Source organism: Carica papaya, chromosome 8, assembly GCF_054855325.1.
Source record: "Carica papaya isolate Zhongbai chromosome 8, ASM5485532v1, whole genome shotgun sequence".
In the NCBI taxonomy this organism is placed as follows: domain Eukaryota; kingdom Viridiplantae; phylum Streptophyta; class Magnoliopsida; order Brassicales; family Caricaceae; genus Carica; species Carica papaya.
Window position 1 is genome coordinate 11,118,707 of NC_142316.1, and position 24,912 is coordinate 11,143,618.

The window sequence follows — 24,912 nt, forward strand, 5'->3', positions numbered from 1 at the left end:
AAAAAAAGAAATAATTTGGAATTTTATTTACGCTAAATACAAATTAAATTATTATTTTTTTTATTGATAGAAAATATAATTAAATTAAACCTTTCTATTTATTGACCCAGATAAAAGTTCTTGGCTACTCATGAATGGTTTTTGTTTGTTTAAATTTTACATTAAATTTCAATGAAAATATAATTTTGAATTTGATTTAAATTTTAATTTTTACAATACAGAAATGAGAATTAATACAAATATAATTAAATTTTGAATGAGTAGTAGTTTACTTCCATGCTAATTCAAATTGAATTAGTAAAAATTTGATAATTAATTTATGTTTCAATTATTAGCTAATTAATTTGAAATAACTTGGATATTGATTTTCTTTTTCTTTTTTGAGTAAAATATCCGACAACTGAGGAGAAAGGTCGAGAAAGAGAATTTTTTCAGACGACGTGGAAAGTCTGAAGATACGAAGTGGCGTGTGGCGTGTCTCTTTCTTCACCTTTCCCACTCGATTGTTCGTCTCTTCTCTCTCTACCAGATCCTCTAAGCTAACAACACGAACCCACAATGTCTTATTCCTTCCATCTCTGCTCGAAAATGGCTATGCTCAATGCTTTTACTGTTTCTCCCCTGACAACTTCCCTTCCTATTCTTCCCAACTCTTCGTTCTTCCCGCCAGCTTTCTTCAGAATTTCTTCTGGGTTCACTCCTTTTGCTGCATTCTCTCTACCCCGAAAGAAAAGGGGTATCCGCAGTTACTGTTGTTCTTCCATGAAAAATGAGCTTCATGAACCTGTTGACAGCAATGCTGGAGATGCAGGTGAAGAGATAGATGGAGATGGGGAGAATACAGAGACGCTATTATATTCCTTCTCTCCTTTATCTCTGCTATTTGTAGCTGCTTTTCCCGGAGGTAAATTAGAATGATGTATTTTGTTTATATATTTTTATGCCCATTACGTGTTTGATTCAATGTCTTATCAATTACAGCTGGGACTGTGAGGTCCTTGTTTGGGCCTTTTGTTGAGCTTGTGAAATCATGGAATCTTCCCGACTGGCTTGTGCATTGGGGTCACCCAGGCAACATGGTAAAATCTTTATTTATTTTCTTTGATTATTTATTTAAGCAACCTTGATAATTTTGGTATCTAATTTCTCTTCTGTACATGATAAAGTCAGGCAGTTGTGCTCTTTGCCATGGGTGGCTACGGAACGTATCTAGGCTTTAGAATTCGTTTTTCTGATGACGTGGTAAGAAATTCACTGAAGAACATGAATTGGTTCTGCTTAGATCTTATCAACAATTTTGGCATTATTTATTTCTTGCTTATATGTAGTTTTTAAACACTATTTTAATTCATTCTGTACTAATTTATTTCGTGCATTATAACTATTGAAAGTACATTGCTTCTGGCAGTTCCAAACACCCTTTAAATTGTCTTGATTATTTTAGGAGGAGAAAGCCAAAGCTAAAGACTTGCACCCAAAGCTTTTAGGCGGGATGTTTTTCTTCTTTGCACTTGGAGCAACTGGTGGAATTACATCCCTGCTTACTTCAGACAAACCCATCTTTGAAAGGTACACCATATATATATAATATTCTCTTACTTACTACACTATTTTATTTGTCATCTATATATTCTCTTATCACAATATTTTACTTGCTATTCCTTTAACTATCTTTTTGGTGGTGTAAAAAGAAATAAATAAGAGAGCGCTTGAGGGGATTGAGTGAAATGTATAAAATTAGGGATAAATGGTTGTACTTTTTTGGTTTTTTAATTGTGGGTCATAACATTTATAGGTGAGATGATTTTGAAAATGTCATTGATTGACTTACTAATATGTAATTATGTATACGGGTGACACTCCTTTGGTGTTCTTTCAGTAATATACTGTTCATACATTTTATTTCAAAAAATATATGCAACTAAATTTTTTGCTAGTTCTTCACATGCATGGTGAAACGTTGGAGTTCGGTACTAAAGCACCAAGTACTCTCTTTTACAGTCATATCTAGTTTGATATCTTTTTTTTTTTTTCCCCTTTTCTGCAGTCCACATGCTGTGACAGGTTTCATTGGCCTTGCTCTCTTGACCATACAGACTATTTTGCCTGCATTGTTTGAGGTGATTTATCAATTATTTGCTCTTATTTTTATTGTCAAAGAGAATACTAGTACTACTAGCATCAGTTTTAGGATGGTGCAGTTTCATTATGGTGCGATTTATTAGACACATTTCTCTTGCAAACAAGTAGGGTAATCCTGGATTGCGGAATGTTCATGGGATATTGGGTAGCGGCATCATGACACTGTTTCTCATCCATGCTGCTCTTGGACTTCAGCTAGGTCTCAGTTACTAATTAATAACAAATATCATTTTTCATGATCACATGTTGAGCTCCCTGTTGATCCTTCATTTGGAGGTCGGCCCTGAAACCTGAAAATTGCTATGTTCCCATGAATCAGTTATCCTTGTGGATGCACTTTGGCAAATCTATACAACTTTTGTACCAAAATTTACATACCAAATGTCAATGATGAATTAGTGATACCAGTATTTCTTTGAACTCAGCTAAACATGTTATTATGATGTTTTTATTCGTAAAGTTTTATTATGTGTGAAAAGATCTCTTTCTTAGTGAAGTTGTATGTGTAGATATAGATTTTATACTTATATATCCATAGTTTTTTATTTAGAAATAATTTTTTTTTTCTTTGAGAATGGAATGAAGATAGGATTCAAACTCGAATTGTCAACTCTATAATAAGAGAACTATGCCATTTGAGTTAAGTGTTTATGGTTTAAATAGGAAACATACAAAATTTGATGGTATATTCAGTTAAGAGTTTTGATTGTGAGAAATAAAATATTTTTAAATTTTTTATTTTTTTTATTTTATTTTTGTAAAATCTGAATTATATCTCGCATACAGAAAGTTATATCGATAAACTGATAATTTAGATGTTTCTCGTTTTTTTTTTTAAATATTATATAAAGTTTAAACTTACAATATTAGTTCTCATTTATTAATTTTTTAGCCATTAGACGTTAGTATTGTAAGGGATGTAATCTGAAAAATAATAATATAATGCTTAATATCATTTTACTTTACATTTAACACCACTTTTTAAATTACTTACTAATGAGATTGAGATCTCCAAGTTTGATTCTTAGTAAGTTTTAGTTTCTCTTCAAGTTTTTTTTTTTTTTTTTTTTTTTTTTTTCGGGTCCTATATCATTTTGCTTTTAGCTGTCTTCTTTGGATGATATCACAACTTTGGTGATGCGAATGGCCAAGGGATTTTGTAAAAATTTAATTTTTTAATTTGTTATTATTTTTAGAATTCTTGTTTTTATACAAAGCAAAAATGGGGAAAGTCGATTGGTCCTATTGAAGTTAGATTGCATTATTCCATTTTATCGGAATTCTCGGCGAAATAGTATAGGAATAAATGTGGTACATACTAATAATTTATGTGTATATTTCAATGTCCTAATTACCGTGCAAGTATGTGATCGTGATATCTATTTGAAAGAAACTTTTAACAATCAATAATTATAGATCATATTTGGGGAATGGAGTTTAAAAATACATGAAAAGGGAAACAAAAAAGGAAATGAAGTAAAGAAATTAAATAGGTACCACCAGGCTATATGGTTCATGATACTCCCTTCTATATAGAATCCATGACAAAGAGCAATTACATAAGAATATTCACATGAAAAAGGCATTACCAAAATTACTAACGAAATAGTTATACCATTTTCAAGATTATAATTTTGTACTCACAACTTAATTTAGCAGAAGATTATTTCGGGATGTCATTCAAACGATTGAGATAGAATTGCTATAATGATTTTTCACTAACTTTTACTAAAATTTATTATTTGATCTCAAATAATATATTGTTTAGATCTCTCTCAAGGATGAACATAAAAATCATTTAATGTGCATATCAATTCCCGTTATGATGGAATTTTGAAGAGATTTTTTTAGATTCAAAATTTATCATCGAAAAAGCATTTAACGCTAAAATTTTTATTTTGCATGCCTAAATCAAAGATGTTGTGTTCTTAAGAAAATCTTAATTCCCGTCCTATAGTCTTAATTGAGCTTAACTTTTATCATTAGTTCATGTGATAATCAACAAACAAGAAATTGTATCATCATATATTTTTTCTTCACAAAAATAATGATACACACATTTACTCAAACAACACACAAAATAACTAGAATAATTAGAAAGTGCTTATACATAATTGAAACAAAAATAACATCTATTTGTTTTCTGCATTCAAAGCATGTTTTTCTCTATCGAAGAATCACCCAAAAAAATCCATTATGATTTAAAAAGAGTAAAAAATGTGAATCGTCTGGTTGTAGGGTTCTTGTCCCTTTTTTTTTTTTTGTTATTATTTTCAATCAACCTTCGATCCCCAAACCTATATAACTATGATATACATGTGTTAGGAAAAATAATACTTAAATTGCACATAATCATAATAAAATAAAAGGAAAAAAACAACAACATAAGATTTAACGTGATTTGATAGTGTGTCTATATTAACGGGTAAAACCGATAAGAAAGTTTTTAACTATGATAAAAAAATAGTACATCACCAATAGGGTCAGATACCTTTAAATAGAAAAACTATAAGAGTTTTCCTCCCATAAAACTCTCCAAAATATAAATTAAATACTCCATAGGGTAAATATAAAATATCCTTAAGATAAACATAAACTATCTACTAGGATAGACATAAAATATTTTCCTGAATATAGATAAGAAATTCTTAAAATTCAAGCCACATTAACAAATCTTCCTTTTAGCTTGAGTTTCTATATCATCAAAGCAAATGATTGTCTTATCATCTCGCCTTACCAACATAACCCTTACATGGGCGTTAATGAGTATTACATTCTCCAACCAAGTCTAGGCTATGTTTAAACTTGTTACTTGATCCCCGAATAAAGTGATAACTGTCATCAAGTTCTTTACACATAACACCAACTCCCTGATATACATATAAACTCCTTGATTCCTGTAAATCAACAATCTTTGCAATTAATAATACATATGTAATCAAATTCTCATATCTCTGTAATGATTTAATTTGTTTTATCTTCATACCTATTGCAATACTATATAGTTGTTGTTAACCAGGTGTATTATTATATTTTTTATTAAGAACCTGTACTTCATTCCTTAGATCATTGGATTGAATTTTTAGTTCTAATTGTTCTCTAAAATCATAATTTGATTATGCTATTGCCTTTTCTTTTTGACTGTCTAGTCAAACAGACTCATTAAATGTCATGCATTTTGCCTTTTCTTTCACTCTATATATATACTCCATAAATATGCATTTTGTTTCCTCAGCTCAAGCTTACCATCTCTCACATGAGTATAAGTAGGACAACTAAACACCATCAACTGAGAGTAATCGACAAGTGAAGCGGACCATATCTCAAAAGGAGTTTTGCACTCAATAATTATGGATGAAGATTTATTAACCAAGTAATAAGTAGTGTTCACAGGCTCAGCCCAAAATTCAAGTACCAAACCTAAATGAAACAACATGTTTTATGCTCTATTATAAAGCTTCCTATTCATGCGTTACGTAATACCATTATATTGTAGTATTTCAATACAAGTGTGGTGTCTCACTATACCTTTTATATTTCACAAATCATTAAACACATGATTTCAAAATTCTAACACATTCTTAGTCATAAGACATTTTGATCTTTGTCTCTATCTACTTCTCAATCATGATCTTCCATCTGCAAAATGTTGAAAATGCCTTTATTTTGGATTATAAAAAATACATCAAAATATTCCAAGCATAATCATTAATCAGAGTGATAAAATACTTGACATCACTCTTAGAGGGAACTCTATAAAGACCCCATAAGTTAGAATGAACATAATCTAACTTACTTCTAGTCATATGCACAACCCTTCTATTGAATTTCACCATAATTTGATTGTCAAACACACAATGTTCACAGAAATCCATGACTCATTCTTTATACCCGTTTAACAAACTCTGCTCGGTCAACACAGATAATCCATTGTCACGCGTATGACCTAAACATAGATGTCACAATTGATTCTAATTATTACTCTAAAATGTTATACCAGTTTCCCCTGAAACAACACTTCCTTGAAGAACATAAAATCTAGATTTTAAATTGCCTTTAATGAGCACCTTGAACCCTTTACACACTTTGAGAGCATCATTTTGCATGAAATTTATAACCTTGAGATCCAGTGAAGGAAGAAAAATCAGATTTCTCTTCATATAAGGAACATACTAATACTCAATAGTTTTGATAACACCATCAAACATTCTTAATATAATAGTACCAATCCCAACTACAGTCAACAAAATGCCATCTCCTATAAACATAGTAGCACTCATTTGCTTATAAGTATCAAATCATGTTTATATGGACACATGTAAAATGTAGCGCCAAAATAAAAAATTCAAGAATTCTTTTTATGATCTCACATATAGAACTTCATCATCAATACTATCATCACTATTATCAAAATTATTCTTATCGATTATACTAATAAAACTCTCTTACCTCTTTCTTTTTTTCACCCTAGGAACATATCTCCTAAAGCGATCTTGCTCCCCACACTCAAAATAATTTACCTTTTTACCTCTAGATTTTGGTATTCCCTTAGTTTGTGTTCTTCACCTGTTTACCAAACTCTCTCATTCTGTTTTATATGTTGAAAAGTTCATTTTTAACTCATTTTATTTTAGTGCATTACTAACATCATCTAGTGAAATACTAGTTTTCCCATATAATAGAGTATTAATAAAATCCTCATAAGAAGATGGTAATGAACACAAATACAATCAACGTCTGATCCTCATTATCAATATTGATATTTATGTTATTCAAGTCCATAATTATGGAATTAAATTCATCAAAATATTTTTTAATGGGCGTACCTTCATTTCTTCTCATATTGAGTACAACTCTTAAAGTTTTTTTTATGTAGCTGAAGCTGAACTTTCTTCAGCAATTTCTCGCATAACATTATCAGTCACACTTATAAAAATCGCGCATAATGCTCTATGTCATATATATAAGCTATCTGACTCTCTTATACCCTCATGAAATTTTTCTTCAACTGTTCCCTATAAACCTTGTAAAAATAGGGACGATCTCATTCTAATTTTTCTTAAAGTAAAACTCATTTCATCATCAAATTTTTTTATTTTATACTTTGTGAATGTCATCTCGAATTCCTATACTGTGCATAAAAAATAAATAAAGAGAAATATTATTATCAGAAATAAAGAATCACTCATAAGGAAGCACTACAGGCCAAAAAAATCACCGCGTGAAACCACTGGAGTAGCCCACGTGCTACTATGCACCGCCATGTGCTGATGCACGTGCTGTTATTGATATCTGCATATGACAATGCATGCATTGTCACTGATACCACCACGTGTTGCTGGTGCCACCATGCACCATTGCAAACTAATCAAGAACCACCATTGAACCGCATGTGTGTCGAATTCAGCATGAATCCAATGAAATCGTGCTGAAAAATGCCAAAAAATGTTGTGGATTTGGCTTTATGCAATCGGACGGCTGCATGCTGGTTCGTCTTCTTCAACCACTCCTGCGTCTCTCTGCAACTTTTCTAATTTCATGCCACATGAGGATGATTTATCTTCCTTAGTAGAGTTGATCTGGTCGCGCAACGATCAGATCTGTTCAGATCTGAAACCTCTCTCATGCACAAGATAGATCACACACTGCTTCGTCTTCTTCGATAATGCGTTCATCTTCTTTGGTAGTGCATTTTATTCTCCCTAGGCCACACGTCTTGCACTAACATACATGACTTTTTCCCATTCATTACAGCTACTTCGCCTTGAACTATTGTCACCGTGCGGTTTGTCTTCTTTAAACCACATTCAGCACACAGACCATATATGATCTATTGTTTTTTTTTTTTACTTTCTCTCAAACTGATATGAGTTTCTCTCAAACCCAACATCTGATATCACTTGTTAGGAAAATTAATCCATAAATTGCGCACAATCACAATAAAGTAAAAGTGAAAAAAAAAGCAACATAAGATTTAATATAGTTCGACATTGTGCCTACATCCATGAAAAAAACTAACAATAAAGTTTTCCACTGATAAAAAAAGAGTGCATCACCAATAGAGTCATATGTCTTTAAATAGAAAAACTATGAGAGTTTTTTTTCTACAAAACTCTCTAAAATATATAATAAATATTCTGTAGAATAAAGACAAAATATCTCTAAGATATACATAAACTATTCATTAGAATAAACATAAAATATTCCTCTAAATATACATAAAATGTCCCTAAAATTTAAGCTACATCAACAATATGTCATCAGTTTTTCATAAACATTTAAATTGCATGATTTTAGATGAGAATTAATGGAGTTATGAAATTTTGAATATTTAGGGCTGTTGAGAGATTGCAAATTGCAACATCAACTTTAGGCTCTTGAATATTCATTTTTTTTTATAACCTTTCATATTAATTTAAAAAAATTATAGTTCTACATGTTTAATTTATTACCATACGAGAATCTTTTCCCAACCAAATTTTTATTGGGAGAATTGAGTTCTTAAAATTAGCTATCTTATATCTCAATTTTGTCCAATAAAAAATGTATAAAATAAAACAAGAATAGAAATAATAATAATAATAATAATAATAACAAAAATATAAAAAGAATGTGTACATAATTATACATAATAAAGTAATAAGATAATGATAATTAAATTAATAATAATATTAATGATGACAATATTGGTACATAGTTGGGCATTAAAATCATCCATTATTGTAAAATTATATTATCATTATTTTTGTTGTAATTATTGTTACTATTGTTATCGTTATTATTTGTAATATTTTTATTTTTTAAAATAAATATTATCAGTATATTTTATTATTATTTTCATATCTTTGTACTTTGAGTATTGCATTGTAGATAAAGAATAATAAATGTAGAATGAGGAAAAACAAAAGAAAGAGAAAGAAGTGCCATGGAGAGAGGGAAAAAAAAAAAAAAAGGCTTCAAGAGGAGAGCTCACGATGAGAACCAGAGGAAAGAGAGAAGCCCTAGAGAAGAAGCTTAAGGTTGAGAAAAAGAAATTCGTGAAAGAGGAAGAAAATTTTTCTTTTCATGGGGTCCAATGAAGAAGAAACCTCAAGAAAAAAGTGGGTATTATTCCAAATACTAATATGATTTTTTTTTTGTAATTTTCTTATGAATTGTGAATATTGTGTTATTAAAAAGCACTTTTGAAATTAATTTACAGCATGATGTATATAGTTTCTTCTTGTTGCAATTTGATAAAAATGCTTTGCATTTAGTTTGATTCCTTCCTTGGTAATCCTAACCATGTTAATATGAGAAGCAAAATTTATGACTTCACTACACTAAAAGACTGATTTAATCCTTTCAAGAATCTAATATTAGCTACATTACATGCATATTGTAATGAACATTCACACGAAAGTACCGGTCTCAAATTTGATAATTTATCCACAAAATTTTTATCTAAATAAAATATTTTATAAAATAATGACTTATTATTTTAACGAATAAATTTTCTCTTATAGATAAAGAAATTATGAAAATATCATTCTGTGGAAACCTATCATACAAATCTTTTATCATACAATCCACACATTGCACTTTGAGATATAAATGGTGATAGTGATCTCATAATTTAAGAGATTACTATTGTATTGCATTGCTCCCATGCTCCATAGATAGGATCATCTTTACTTGGAATTGGTATAGAACCATCTACAAATTTCAGTTTATTCTTCGAGATCAATGCCATCTTCATCATCCTTAATTAGGAACGGAAATTGTTATTTGCAAGAATTGTTGAAATGAACTAGAGTGAAGAACTTTCATTCATATGAAGATAAAATGGATTTACAAGAACCTTGAGCTTTGACAAATCTAAACCAGTTGATGTAATGCCCACGACTGCTTCTTTTAATTTTTTAATGAATACTTTATAACAATTGAATTGAAGGATAAGTCAAAAGTCGACTTTAAAATTTATATTTTAAAAATTAATATTTAATCGAAAAAATTATTATAATTCTGATACCAAAACAATAATTACAATAAAAATTGATAGAAAAATAATTCAAGGGAAATCAAGAGTAGTAAGAATAATGTTTGAGAAGCAGATAGAGAAAAATGGAGAAGTCGAAGTTTGAAAAAATCTGAATTATATGATTAGTTTTTATAAACGAGAGGTTAATGAGTTTTATACAAAGAGAGAAAAGAGAAAAACTCTAATTACATAACTACCCTATGAACTTAACTAAATATACAACTACTCCTCTATTTGCAATAAATTATAAATTAATTAATTACTCTAATATTATGTGAGGTGGAGGTGAGCAAAAACGAAGTTGGTGGAGGTCAGGAAAGATTATTATTATTATTATTTTTTTTTTGTTTTTCTTTTTTATATATAATAAGACTTCTATAATATGCTGTTCATTAATATAATTTAATCATTTATATTGTATTAATATAATATATACTAAATGTAATTTTAATGTTAGGTTTATTATATTAATACATTTAGTAGAGAATTTTGTCCATACGTAGACCATACATAACCACTAAAAATCGAAAAGCACGGGAACTAAAACAAGAAAACGCAAGCACGAGCGAGTCAAACGACAATTCTTATCTCTCTCTTTCTCATTCTCTTATAAATCCAATTCTTATCTTCACATTTTCATTACATCAGATTCTCACGTAAACTGTATGTACATGCTTCTCTTTTCTTTTCTTCGTTTTGTCTGATTCAAGTTTTCTCTTTTTGCATTTACAATTGGGTCAGCTCTTCAATTTGATTTAATAAAAACTTGATTTGATCAGTACTGTACAAATGGAAACCTTCCTCTTCACATCAGAATCAGTCAATGAAGGCCATCCCGACAAGCTCTGCGACCAGGTGTCCGACTCCGTTTTAGATGCCTGTCTAGAGCAAGACCCAGAAAGCAAAGTTGCCTGCGAGACCTGCACGAAGACGAACATGGTAATGGTGTTTGGCGAGATCACAACCAAAGCTAAAGTTGACTATGAGAAAATAGTTCGCGACACTTGCAGAGGTATCGGCTTCACATCAGCCGATGTCGGTCTCGATGCCGACAATTGTAAGGTTCTTGTTAATATTGAAGAACAAAGCCCTGAAATTGCTCGAGGAGTTCATGGCCATTTCACCAAAAAGCCAGAGGAAATTGGAGCTGGTGATCAAGGTCACATGTTCGGCTATGCCACAGATGAGACCCCTGAGCTCATGCCATTAACTCATGTTCTTTCCACTAAGCTTGGTGCTAAGTTAACAGAGGTGAGAAAAAACAAGACTTGCCCATGGTTGAGACCTGATGGGAAAACACAAGTCACGGTTGAATATAAGAATGAAGGTGGAGCCATGGTTCCAATTCGAGTTCACACCGTTCTTATTTCAACCCAACATGATGAAACTGTCAACAATGATCAGATTGCTGCTGACTTGAAAAAACGTGTGATTAACCCTGTTATCCCAACTAAGTACATTGATGACAAGACCATCTTCCACCTCAACCCTTCTGGTCGTTTCGTCATCGGTGGACCTCACGGAGATGCAGGACTTACGGGCCGGAAAATCATTATTGATACTTATGGTGGGTGGGGTGCTCATGGTGGAGGAGCTTTCTCAGGGAAGGATCCAACTAAGGTGGATAGAAGTGGTGCTTACATTGTTAGACAGGCTGCAAAGAGTGTGGTGGCTTCTGGGCTCGCACGTCGTTGCCTTGTGCAGGTATCTTATGCCATTGGCGTGCCGGAACCTTTGTCTGTATTCGTAGATACTTACAAGACTGGGGAAATACCAGATAAGGATATTCTAGGCTTGATAAAAGAAAATTTTGACTTCAGGCCAGGAATGATTGCTCTCAATCTTGACCTGAAAAGAGGAGGAAATTATAGATATCAGAAAACTGCTGCATATGGTCATTTTGGACGTGATGATCCAGATTTCACTTGGGAAATTGTCAAGCCTCTCAAGCCTAAAACTTGATTAGATTCAGGTTGAGGTAGAATAAAGAAATTAACCTTCCCATAAGGTGAAAGGTGCAAGTCAAATAGTTTCCATGTTATTTGTTTTTATGTTGTGTAATTTCTTTCTTTTCTTTTTAATCCAATGAAAGATAATGGGAAGTACTATAAAATCCTATATACATAGAATTTTATAGACAATTGAAATAATATATTTTAAAATTTATATTCCTAACACATCTGCCTTAAATCTTTTCTTTAATAAAATTTTGATTACACAAAACAATAATGCATGTGTCCCAACCATGGAGTTTAAAAAAGGAGCATGTTGTCCCAGTGGAGTTTAACAATAGTTATAAACACTGCTCAAATTGACCTAATTGTTAATATAACAAAAACTTTTAACCGCATTTCTTTCCCAATAGCCCAAAGCACGATCTAGAATAGCATTTACATCGAGACATCTGCAAAACATAGTCAACCTTCAAGAATGTAGCCACAGCCGATCGTGCAACCTCTCTTCTCCAGCACCAAACATCTCATCCACCCTTTCGCCATCTCTGTAAAAATGAAAGGTTGGGGTGTAACGAATGTGCTGCGTAGTTTCTGGACACTCATCAATATCTGCATACACAAAAGAGAGCTTGGGGAAGTTGTTACTCAGCTGGCAGAATGCAGGGAGGATTTGGCTACAAACTCGGCACCTGAAAACAATGGCGACAAACTCAGAAGAGCTTCAAGATTGTAACTTTCTTGTGCCTCTGAAACAGAAAATTGGGCTCATGTTAATAGAACCATCAAGTGATGACCATGAAAATTAAAATGTTTTCTTTTCATCTTTACGTTCCAATTTGACGCTATTTAACATTGCCCAGATTCTCATACTAACAAAGATCTTCACTTTCCAATTCAAAGATTGCTTTTCATATTCATATTCCAATTTGACAATACTAACATCACCCATATTCTCAATATAACAAAGCTCTTCACATTCCAATCTCACAACTGCTGGTTTCATCTTCACATTCCAATTTGACAATATTAACATTCACCAGATTCTCAAATTAGCAAAGATCTTCAATTCCGATTTCACAGCTTCTGGTCTCCTCTTCATATTACATTTTTGACAATATTAACATTGCCCAAATTCTCAATACAACAAGTATCTTCACATTCCGATTTGACAACTGCTAGTTTGATCTTAAAATTCAACTGTTGACAATATTAACACACCCGGATTCTCAATATAGAAGTATGTAGACTAGCACTAACGTTAAACAACTAATAGAAAAAGAAGGAAGAGCAAAAATGGAACAAAGAGAGAGCGGAATGACAGAAAATTTTCCTTCTGAATTCTGTTTTTGCTGCTTATAGGAATACATATATTGCCACTTTGTGTTGTACTGTAGCAGAAGAAAACAAAAACGGTTACAATGCAGTTAACTAATTTATTTTGAGTTTAACACAAACTAAGCTTAATATCTATTAATTAATCTTAATACTCCCCCTCAAGATGGAGAGTACAAATTTATTGTACCCATTTTGCTCAACAAATTATCGAACTGCGTAGGATGAAGTGCCTTTGTCATTAAATCTGCCAGTTGATTTCGAGTGGATATGTGCATCGTCTTCAAGGTACCATCTTGAATATTCTCACGAAAAAAAGGACAATTAAGTTCAATGTGTTTTGTTTTTTCATGAAACATTGGATTTGAAGCAATGTGTAGAGCTGCCTGATTATCACAGTAAAGTAATGCAGGACCTTGGTGTTGCACCTTTAAATCTCGTAACAATTTCATAATCTAAACGATTTCGCAAGTAGTGTTGGCCATAGAACGATACTCGGCTTCAGCAGATGACCGAGAAACGACTTGCTGTTTTTTTTATTTTCATGAGACTAATGAAGACCCAATAAAAACGCAATAACCAGTGAAGGATCTTCTAGTGTCAGGACATGTGCCCCAATCAGCATAAAAAAAGACCTTAATCTGAATGGCAGATGATGAAGGAAAGAAAAGACCTTGTCCAGGTGTCCTCTTGATATACTAGAGAATCCGTAAAGTGGCTTGAAGGTGACTGATCCTAGGAGCAGCCAGAAACTGACTCAATCTATTGACAGAGTAGCATATGTCAGGGCGAGAGATGGTTAAGTACAACAGTTTTCCAATCAGTCGCCGATAGCTGGTGATATCACTCAGAAGTTCGTCATCATCTTTAGACATCTTGATATTAGGATCCATAGGAATAGATGAGGATTTACAACCAAGATATCCAGTTTTAGTTAACAGATCCAACTCATATTTTCTTTGGCATAAGGTGATTCCTGTGTCATTTCTTACAATTTCAAGTCCAAGAAAATATTAGAGAGTCCCCAAATCTTTCATTTTGAATTTTTGTCTGAATGTAGCTTTGAGCTCTTCAACAGTCTGATCATTATTACTAGCAATAACAATGTCATCGACATACACCAACAATGCTAGGAAGGCTTTACCTTGTTGCCTGACAAATAGGGAGTGGTCACATTGTGATTGATGGAAGCCTTTTTGAAGTAATACTTGTTAGAACTTATGAAACCTCTGTCGAGAAGCCTGTCTCAACCCATAGATTGACTTGTGTAGGCGGCAAACAGGTTGTTGTGGAAGAGTCTCCCCCTCTCAAGGAGAATAGTCTGGAGGAATAGTCATATAAACTTCTTCGTGAAGGTCACCATGAAGGAAAGCGTTGGTGACGTCCAACTGAGTCAGGTGCCAACCATAGATAGCAGCTAGTGGAAGCAAAATCTTGACAGTAATCAATTTGGCAACAGGAGAGAAGGTGTCAAGGAAATCTATGCCAAATTATTGTGTGTAGCTCTTAGCAACTAGACGGGCTTTGTGTCTTTCCACGGTCCCATCAGCTTGATATTTAACTTTGTAAACCCACTTGCAATCAACGGGTTTCTTCACAGGAGGGAGGGAAACAATGGACCAAGTGTTATTGTTCTCTAAGGCACGTAGCTCCACGTTCATAGCATTCATCCAAACATCGGACTGGTTAGCCTCATAAAAGTTGGCAGGCTCAGTGTGGGAGGAAATGGCACAAATAAAGTTGTGATATTAGGGTGTAAGTTTGGTATGAGTAAGGAACGAAGAAATGGGATAAAGTGCATGTGTATCTGTATAGTAGCAGTGATAGTCAGACAAATAAGAAGGTGGTCGTGTTATACATAGTGGGCGAGATGATAGTGTTTGGGAAGACTCATGTTGTGAGCGGACAGGTGTATCAAGAGAACCTAAGGAGTGTGTAGACGTATGGAGAGGAAGAGGTAAAACACGATCATGAAAAAAATCACTGTGAATGGGATCAGGTGAGTGAGATGTAAGAAACGGAAAGATATGTTCATGAAAAATGACGTTACGTGAGATGATAATTTGGTTGCTCTCAATGTCGAGAAGTTTATATCCTTTGTAACCCGAAGGGTAACCAAGGAAGACACAAGCCTTAGAACGAGGTGAAAATTTATGGTGATGACTATCGAGAGTTGAGCAATAGCATAGACAACCAAAGGTACGCAAGTGATCATAGGAAGGTTTTTTTTGAGTTAATAGTTCAAATGGAATTTTATTAGATAACAAGGGGGAAGGTGTACGGTTGATTAGGTAAACAGCAGTCAAGATGCAATCGCCCCAATACACAAGGGGAACATGGGATTGAAACAGTAAAGCACGTGCCACATTTAAAATATATTGATGTTTTCATTCGACAACAGAGTTTTGTTGGGAAGTCTCAACACAAGAATGATAAGAAATAATACCTTTTGACTTGAAAAATGAATAAAAATTCAACTCGTGCGCATTGTCAGATCGCACAGATTTAATGAAAATATTATATTGTGTAAGTATGAGAGTATAAAATTCAGGAAAAATGGTAAGAACGTCGAACTTTTGACAAAGGAGATACACCCAAGTAGTCCGAGTATAATCATCAACAATTGTAAGAAAATATTTGTATCCTTCGATAGTGGGTGGAGATAAGGGACCCCAAATGTCGATGTGGATTAGATCAAATGGATGGTCAGATAATTTATTGTTAGAAACAAAAGACAATTTACGTTGTTTAGTCAAATGACAAATTTTACAATGAGAAATATTTAAAATTTGTAAATCTTCATTAATATACTGAAGTTTTACATGGGAAGGATGACCTATTCTAAAGTGCCATAGGCTACTTTTAGAGTTAGTGGAAACATAATGAACAGCAGGAAAAGAAAAAAATGTAGTAGTTAAGTAGTAGAGGTTGCCAATGCGTCTACCATTCCCAATCAACAAGTCCCAAGTGCGGTCCTGGATGACACAAGAATGAAGAGAAAAATTAATTGTGCAGTTGTGGGTAGTGGTCAACATGTTGACATTAACAAGATTAAAGGAAAACTGAGGGACAAAGAGAACATCATGTAGAGTTAGGGTGTCGGTGAGGAGTGTACTTCCAACTTGATTGACTAACACTGAACTACCATTTAGTAAAGTGACTGGGATGGGTTTCACATTTTTAAGATTTGTGAAAAGGGTGGGTGTGCAACAAATATGATGTGTGGCTCCAGAGTCAATGATCCAGCATTTAGAGGTAAGTGTGTGTGTGAAGTTGGAAAGGCAAAAGGGTGTGTAGGATATACCTGCCGTGTGAGGATCAGGAGTGGCGTGATTTGTGGAGCGAGATAGGCTGTCCGGTGAGATGACGTAGTTCAGTTGGTGGAGACATGCACTTAAGTGATCAATAATGTTCTGAATTTGCGATGTGATTAAGTCATCGACGAAAGTAGCGGAATTAGATGCCGGTAAGCAGGCGTCGACGAAGGCGGTGAAATTCTGCACTGGTCGTGCAATCGGGTGCGTGCCCGAGGAGGAGGAAGAAGTGTGTTCTGGAAAAAAAAACTTCATGGGCCAAGGCTTAGTTGGCAGAGAAGAACCCGAGCCTGGATTGGGGGCCAGTTGGGTTGAAAGACCTGGTTCCAGGAGTGGGCCGAGAGATAGTTGAGGGGTTGCGGGCTTGGGCTTGTGTTTGGACTTGCCCCTCATTAAAAATAGCTTAAGCATTGCGGGTCTGGTTTTGGACTTGGACAGGTTCATCATTAAAATATATTTTGGGCTTGGGCTTAAGGCCTAGTGGGTAGCCATGCAGGCAGTAACACCTGTCCACAGTGTGGCCCACAAGTCCACAGTGTGAACAGGTGAGTCTTCTCCTTCCTTGAGTTAGGGCAACAGAAGATCCAGACCCCTGACCCGTTTCTGCGTGTATGTCGAAGCCGATTGCACGAGGCACGCTCTTCCTGCACCACCAGCGAGAAGACTTTCAAAATGGACGGAGAGCAATCTATCATCAAAATGTGGGCTCTAACAGCAGCATAGGAGGGATTTAATCCCATTAAGAAAGTCATGACAAACTCTTGTTCCTGATAATCATTCCACGCCTTCATGCTTCCGCAGTGACAGGTTGGAGCTAGTTGATAAGTTTTGAGTTCGTCCCAAATTGTTTTCATTCGTGTATAGTATGTGTTGATGCTGAGTGACCCATGAGCAAGGTTGTTCGTGCTCTGTTTCAGTTGATAGATACGCGGTGCATTGCTCTGCTGATAACGAAGCTGCAAATCGATTCAGATGGATTGTGCACTTTCATGGTATAACAAGCTGTCAGCTATCTCCTTTGTTACAGCATTCAGCAACCAAGAAATCACCATACTGTTACAACGCGACCAAGCTGTGGCATGGGAGTCGGTGTTGCTCGGTTGATCGTAGCCCAACTTATTTTTGGTGGTCAGTGCTATCCTGATTGCTCTCTCCCATGTGTTGTAGTTGTTGCCATTGAGAAGATTGGACACCAAAACTAAACCGGGATGGTTGGCACTATGAAGGAAGAATGGGTTTTGGGGGTCATCGAACTGATCTCTAGCTATTGGAGATCAAATGTTTTGTAGCTCAATCACTGAGCTAAAGATGTTGGTTAAAGGTTCATTGCTCTTATACCATAATAGAAAAAGAAGGAAGAGCAAAAATGAAACAAAGAGAGAGCAGAATTCTGTTTTTGCTGCTTACAGGAATACATATATTGCTACTTTGTGTTGTACTGTAGCAGAAGAAAATAAAAACGGTTACAATGCAATTAACTAATTTATTTTGAGTTTAACAGAAACTAAGCTTAATATCTATTAATTAATCTTAATAACAACTGGGTCTTAATCAACTCTCACAGAAATTTTCCATCAAACACGTGTTTATTCTCGACACTAACACAATATGACAGCCATTTGGGTTCAAATAAGAAATATTAAGCATGAAACATACCAGGACGCACCATAGTTGATAATTGCCTGCAAAAACATCAAATTCAAAACAAAATTAAAAACAAAATATCTCAAATTTAAGACTGCTGCCCTTTGATTGGAGTAGAATGCTCATATTTTCGGGTTACCCAGAAACGGAACCAGCAACACCACCGAAATAAAAAGTTAAGAAAAGAAATCGATTAAAAAGGGTAAATAGAAAATTTGGTTTACAGGAGTTTTGGAAGACTTGATGTGGTAGAGAATGTCTTGGAGGTTTTGATCGCTTGAGGCACTCTTCAAATTGCCATGGTTATTCACCGGGAGTTCTAAGCCGGTGCCCTCTAATCCTTTCCTTGGGTTCTTGTTGCTGCCATTGACACCAACGCTGCTTTCCATTTTCTTCTTCCTCCTTTATAGGACTCTAACCAGTGGAGGAACCAGTAGGCTGGATGATGTTTTGGGAGATGCGGATGGGGAGATAACAAGCATCCGGGCAATTTACCTCCGATTAATCTTAACCCTTGGATCAGAATAAATTGACGTTGGCCATTGATCATTAAAAACCAATAACTATTCAAACCATAAAAATAAACAATACATAAATAAATAAATAAACAAATATAACTTCTCCTATTCCCCAGTCTCCAACTAGTCAACTTAATTTGTAAAAAGAATTGAATATGTTAAGACTAAATATACTAACACATGATAAGTTATGATATAGAATATTTGATTAACCTCTTGTAGTTAAAGGTGTCTAAATGATATTTTTTTCTTTTCTTTTTTTTTTTTGGTGCAAGAGAAAAAACTATTATCCAATTATCTATTCCCAAGCAATGCTGCAAATGTCAAGGTGCAAGTGCATTAGAAGGTCATTAAAAGCTTGCATTAGCCAAATGTTGCTCATTGGCCTATGGTGTTTGTGAAACAATAGAGATTGTTGATAATTAAGAGATGATTATTCTTCTCTATTCAAAGCTAATATATAGACATAATTATATCACAAAAAAATAAATAAAAATTATTATGCAAAAATATTAACTAATCAAGTTTATATAATTGTGATACTAATATAATAATTTATAGTACTAATATAGTAATTTAACAATTAATATAATAATTTACGGTAATTTAATATATAATTTACAGCACTAATTTAGTAATTTCCAACTCATATCAGCATTCCTCCTCAAGTTTGAGCATAGATGTCTATCATGCCTAACTTGTTGGTCAGTTCAGAGAATCTTTCCAGTAACTACTTTAATGAGAATGTCAGCTAATTGATTTTTAGATTTGATAAAGGAAAAATGTATAATCTTTTGATCTAACTTTTTTTTTATGAAGTGTCTATCAACTTAAACATGTTTAATGCAATCATATTGTATAGGATTTTGTGCAATCTCAATAACAATTGTATTGTTACAATAAAGACTCACAGGTTTCTCATATTTAACTCCCAAATCTTTTAAAATACTCATGATCCATAATAATTCACATATTCCATGAGCCATTCCTTGAAATTCAACTTCTGCACTTGATCTTGCCATAACCTTTTATCTTTTGCTTTTTCATGTGACCAGGTTACCTTCCACGAAAGCAAAATAACTAGAAGTGGATCGTCTAGTCGTTTGATCAACCTGCCCAATTATCATATGTGTATCCTTCAATTGTTGAGGAGCCATTTTTTGTAAATAAAAAAGCTCTGCCGGGAGTACCTTTTAAGTATCTCAAGATTCAATACACTGCATTTAAATGGTCTTCACTTGGTGCATGCATGAATTGGCTCACAACACTTACAACATAGGCTATATCTGGCCTTGTGTATGTCAAATAAATTAATCTCCCAACCAACCATTGATACTGACCAATGTCCGCTAAAGTCTAGTTTGAAAAAATTCCAAGCTTGTGATTCATTTCCATAGGCGTGTCTACTGGCTTACAAGTAAGTATTCCAGTCTCAGTTAAAAGATTCAGCACATACTTTCGTTGTGAAAAGGAAATCCTTTGTTTTGATTTGGCTATTTCGATACTGAAGAAGTGTTTAAGCTATCTTACATCCTTCATTTCGAATTTAGCAACCAAATATTCTTGTAATAACTTTATTTTACAAGAATCATCTCCTATTAAGACCATGTCATTAACGTATAGAATTGAAGCTGTTACCTTCCCTTCTTTATGCTTTATAAATAAAATATGATTTGAATTACTTTACTTATAACCAAAAGCTTTCATTGCTGCAGAAAACTTTCCAAATCATGCTCTTGGTGACTGCTTAAACCCATACAACGATTTTTTTAATTCACAAACTTTATTTTGCTTAAAAAATTTTGTATTAATCCTGGTGGCAGTTCCATATAAACTTCTTTTTCTAAGTTTCCATTAAGGAATGTGTTCTTAACATCAAATTATTGCAAGTTCAAGAGGTCCTTTAGGAAGAACACTTTGATACCATGTAAAATAATAGAGTTTGTAAATAATTTAGGGATGATTATTCTTCTCTATTCATAGGCAATATATAGATATAATTACATCACAAAAAAGAAATAGAAATTGTTACATAAAAAATCAGTTAATCAAATTCCTATAATTATGATACTAATATAATAGTTTATAGCACTAATATAGTAATTTAATAATTAATGTAATTATTTATAGCACTAATTTAATATATAATTTATAGTACTAATTTAATAATTTATAACTCATGTCAACACCGTTAGAATAGTTACTACTTTGTTCTTTTGTGTAATTAAGTGTAGCTAAAGGTTTATATTTGTAATAAAGTATAAGTTACTTCTTCAGTATAAATACTCACATGTGTACTATTCATAAATAACTGAATCAGCTTTACAAACTTGTCTTCCTATTCTCTTCTTTGTCAAACTTCTAATCTCCTTTATCTCTTTTCAGAAGACTGTCAATCTTCCAACTTTTCCTTTGATTCTCAGTATAGTTTGTGCAGTAAATTTGATATGGTATTAGAGCAACACTAATTTAATCTGTTGCTTTGTTGATTGCTCAATTTTCACAGAAATCTTATGTCTCATTTCTGATAAGTTTTGTTCAAAATCTCAATAATTTCATCAGCAAATATGTTATGGAGACTCAGATGATTCAGAATTCTTCAAAGATGGAGGAAGTCATGACAAATCCTTTCTACCTTCACCCGAACGAGACTCTGTCGCTCATGGTTACCTCATAAGTTCTAACAGGTAATAACTTTTACTCAAATAAAGATCTTATGGGATGAATTATCAAACCTAAGACCAACACCTAGTTGTCAATGTCCAGTTAAGTGCACATGCCATGTCGGTACTATACATAGAAAATATCAAGAACATGACTGCATTATCAGATTTTTTAAAGGACTGAATGAGTCCTTCGGTGTTGTAGAATCTTAAATTCTTATAGTAGATCCTCTCCCTCATTTAAATAAGGTGTTTGCACTGGTTTTGCAACACGAGAGGAACATAACTATTGAAGCTCCAGGAAATTAATATGAAACCAGTATCTTATATACAAATAAGAATACTAGTCAATAGTAGAAAACTACAAATGTATATACTCCTAGACATAATAAAAGGAATTCTAAAAGAACTAATAAGTGCCAACATGTACACAGTGTGGGTTTGCTAGTCATATTGTTGACAAATGCTACAAAAAAATGGTTTTCATTCAGGTTATAGGGCATAGGAATGTCTCCAGTATTAATGAAACAAACACTCAAGTTATAAAGGTAAATTCATATATAACAGAAACTCAGGTGAGGCTTAATACTCAGTGTAATATTTCAAAGAAATTACCTCTTTCACTCACTAGAGATACTACAACCCTCTGCGCCTATAACCCATATAAACACCATGCCTCAGATTAATGCACTGTATGTTAACCTTTAAGCTGTATCCTTATCAGGTATTACTTTACCTTTACCATTTCATACTATTAAAAATGAGTGGATCATAAATTCAGGAGCTACATACCACATAGTTAGTTCTATTGAAATGTTTACTTTATGTAGATCTATAGATAATTTGATCATATGATTGTCAAATTCTCAAATCACATTAGTTACTCATATAGGACTTATACATATGACATCTTTACTTGTTTTACGCTATGCATTATATGCACCTAGCCTTTCCCTCAATTTAAAATCCATCAGTTATTTATTGAAACATTCTTGTTATTCTCTGATATTTCATAATGATTATTGTATCATCCAGGACAACCAGAAGAAGATTGGTTTAGCTAGAGAACGAAAAGGATTGTATTACCTTGAAGCAGTAGATTTGAAGAATAAAAGTGTTGGAAATTCTATTGTTAAATTAAATTTGTCGGTTATTTTGTAAACGCAAATTACATTGATTATACTGTTACCAATAAAAATCTTTGGCATTTTTATTTTGGTCATCCTTTAGCACCAAGACTTCAAACTCTTCATCAAATAAATAAATCTATTTTTTTTTTAGTTTTTTTTTCTTCTTGTGATGCATGTCATCTTGCTAAACAAAAAAAAAGTCTTCATTTCCTATCAATTATTCAATAAGCAGTCATCGTTTTGATCTTATTCATGTTGATACTTAGGTTCCTATAAATGTTACTTTTTTTTATGGTCATACTATTTCCTTACTATTGTTGATGACAAGAGTAGGTACACTTAGTTGTACCCCATGAAAACAAAAACAAAGGTAAAAAGAATTATAATCACTTTCTTTACCTTTGTGGAGACTCAATTTAAGGCAAAAATCAAATGTGTTTGATATGATAACGGACAAGAGTTCAAAATGCCAGAATCTTATGCAAAGAAAAGGGCAATTCATCAATGTACTTACCCATGCACACCACAACAAAATGATGTGGTTGAAAGAAAACATCAGCACATAATGGATGTGCCAAGATAATTGAAATTTCAGGCCAATCTCCCAATAAAATTATGGGTAGATTGTGTGCTACATATAACCTATTTGATAAATATTTTACCTTCTTTAGTCATCAACAATAATATTCCTTTTGAGTTGCTATTCAATTAAATTCCACAATATCAACATTTAAAAGTCTTTAACTGCTTATTTATGCCTCCAATCTTATTTCTAGTCGCTCTAAGTTTGATTCCAGAGCCATTAAATGTCTTTTCCTTATATTCTCTTCTCATGTTAAAAGGTACAGATTAGATTATATGACATTCAATCTCAAAAAGTTTTTATCTCTCGAGATGTTCAATTTATTGAGCATATTTTTCCTTTTTCTGTCCTTCCTTCTTTGTCCCATATAACATTCGATAAATTTGTTCTTCTTCACACTGTTGATTTACTAATATGTTCCATCACTATGTAACAATCTCTATAGCATCAAGGTAATGTAGATTCTCACATCTTTGTTGATTTAAATAATACTAGTAATACATCTCTTTCTTTATCACGAAATAATTTTTCTCATTTTTTAGCAAGAAATGATATTGAAAATAATTCTAATAATTCCTGTAACAGCCCCGGAAATTCAAAATGGAATGTATATTAAAAATATCAAATGCGAAAGCGAAGTCAAAAATTCGATTAACATCCCTTACACTAAAACCAAAAACGTGCTCACAATATAAAAGATCAAACTACCTAAAGGAGAAACTTGAAAGTAAAAGCTACAAATATGACTATGGAGTCTTTAGGCGTCCCCTTCGTCGTCCTCTTGCGGAACTGGCTCGGGAATAAGGTCTTCCTGATCTGAAATGATTAAATAAGGAATGAGCTACACTAGCCCAGTAAAGACATCACGATATCTCACCGTCACGGAGGTAAAGGTGGGTAGAAAACACAAAAAGACCAATGGAGCATAATTTACAACAAAATCTTTTATCAATAATAAAACCTTTACCATTCACTTACCTCGGTGAAATTCATAAGTCAATATACGAAAACAATAACCTCATAATCATCATGAAATCATATATAAACTGTATAACGTAATACTTATCAAGCCTTTCGTAATTCAATCGTTACACAATATATTTTCCTCATTTAACAGCCCACTAGTATCTATGGGGATCCATAGGGGTCCCGCTACCCGTTAACCCTTAACACTTGAAATCATATTCTAGGGCCGTCCCCATACCCTGTCCGGTATGGGCGCCAAAACTATAAACCTCATTACCCCGTCCGGTATGGGAGACCACAATCCCGGTAGGGTTCCCTACAGACCCAGTCCGTCCACCATCTCCCAGGATATCTAGTCAGGCTGACCACATTATACAATTACCCATTTACATAATCTTTTATTCTCTTTTTCCCTCAGTCAGCATTATCAATACACATACAAACAAGCAAGACGATAATTTATGCCAAATAGACAACATACAGTATCAACATCCTAGTCATTCAATCCATAATCAGTAAAACAGTAAAATATGCACACGAAACTATAAAATAAAAACATCAAACCTCATGCTGCATTTAAAACTGTAAAACAAGCCAAATAATAGTTAACCGAAAACACACTAGACTCGGGCTCCATTAGCGACC

At 33.4% G+C, this 24,912-nt stretch overlaps 3 protein-coding genes across 3 annotated transcripts; 2 read left to right on the plus strand and 1 right to left on the minus strand.

The window, feature by feature from the left end:
* Window positions 1–368: 368 nt before the first annotated feature.
* On the plus strand, window positions 369–2,638 carry LOC110810741 (translation initiation factor). The gene is made up of 6 exons (XM_022037016.2): window positions 369–904; window positions 982–1,079; window positions 1,171–1,242; window positions 1,445–1,569; window positions 2,048–2,120; window positions 2,251–2,638. The coding sequence occupies exons 1-6, from the start codon at window positions 559–561 to the stop codon at window positions 2,353–2,355; spliced, it is 819 nt and encodes a 272-aa protein (XP_021892708.1). The 5' UTR covers window positions 369–558; the 3' UTR covers window positions 2,356–2,638.
* Window positions 2,639–10,678: 8,040 nt separating this feature from the next.
* MAT3 (methionine adenosyltransferase 3) lies at window positions 10,679–12,291 on the plus strand. Its single transcript, XM_022037021.2, has 2 exons — window positions 10,679–10,825; window positions 10,942–12,291. The coding sequence occupies exon 2, from the start codon at window positions 10,952–10,954 to the stop codon at window positions 12,122–12,124; it is 1,173 nt and encodes a 390-aa protein (XP_021892713.1). The 5' UTR covers window positions 10,679–10,825; window positions 10,942–10,951; the 3' UTR covers window positions 12,125–12,291.
* A 52-nt stretch (window positions 12,292–12,343) lies between these two features.
* Window positions 12,344–18,909, minus strand: LOC110810746 (Thioredoxin superfamily protein). The gene is made up of 3 exons (XM_088208887.1): window positions 18,632–18,909; window positions 18,420–18,445; window positions 12,344–12,806 (listed from the first exon to the last, which is right to left on the minus strand). The coding sequence occupies exons 1-3, from the start codon at window positions 18,794–18,796 to the stop codon at window positions 12,587–12,589; spliced, it is 411 nt and encodes a 136-aa protein (XP_088065013.1). The 5' UTR covers window positions 18,797–18,909; the 3' UTR covers window positions 12,344–12,586.
* Window positions 18,910–24,912: the final 6,003 nt, after the last annotated feature.

Bases quoted from the DNA above. Each gene is read 5' to 3' on its own strand.
- LOC110810741 (XM_022037016.2), top strand. From the start codon at position 559: ATGTCTTATTCCTTCCATCTCTGCTCGAAAATGGCTATGCTCAATGCT. The intron at 905-981 runs GTAAATTAGAAT...TATCAATTACAG, and splicing joins TGTAGCTGCTTTTCCCGGAG to CTGGGACTGTGAGGTCCTTG. The intron at 2,121-2,250 runs GTGATTTATCAA...GCAAACAAGTAG, and splicing joins TTTTGCCTGCATTGTTTGAG to GGTAATCCTGGATTGCGGAA.
- MAT3 (XM_022037021.2), top strand. From the start codon at position 10,952: ATGGAAACCTTCCTCTTCACATCAGAATCAGTCAATGAAGGCCATCCC.
- LOC110810746 (XM_088208887.1), bottom strand. From the start codon at position 18,796: ATGGAAAGCAGCGTTGGTGTCAATGGCAGCAACAAGAACCCAAGGAAA. The intron at 18,446-18,631 runs GTAAACCAAATT...ATGTTTTTGCAG, and splicing joins TCAAGTCTTCCAAAACTCCT to GCAATTATCAACTATGGTGC. The intron at 12,807-18,419 runs GTATGTTTCATG...CATTGTTTTCAG, and splicing joins ATCAACTATGGTGCGTCCTG to GTGCCGAGTTTGTAGCCAAA.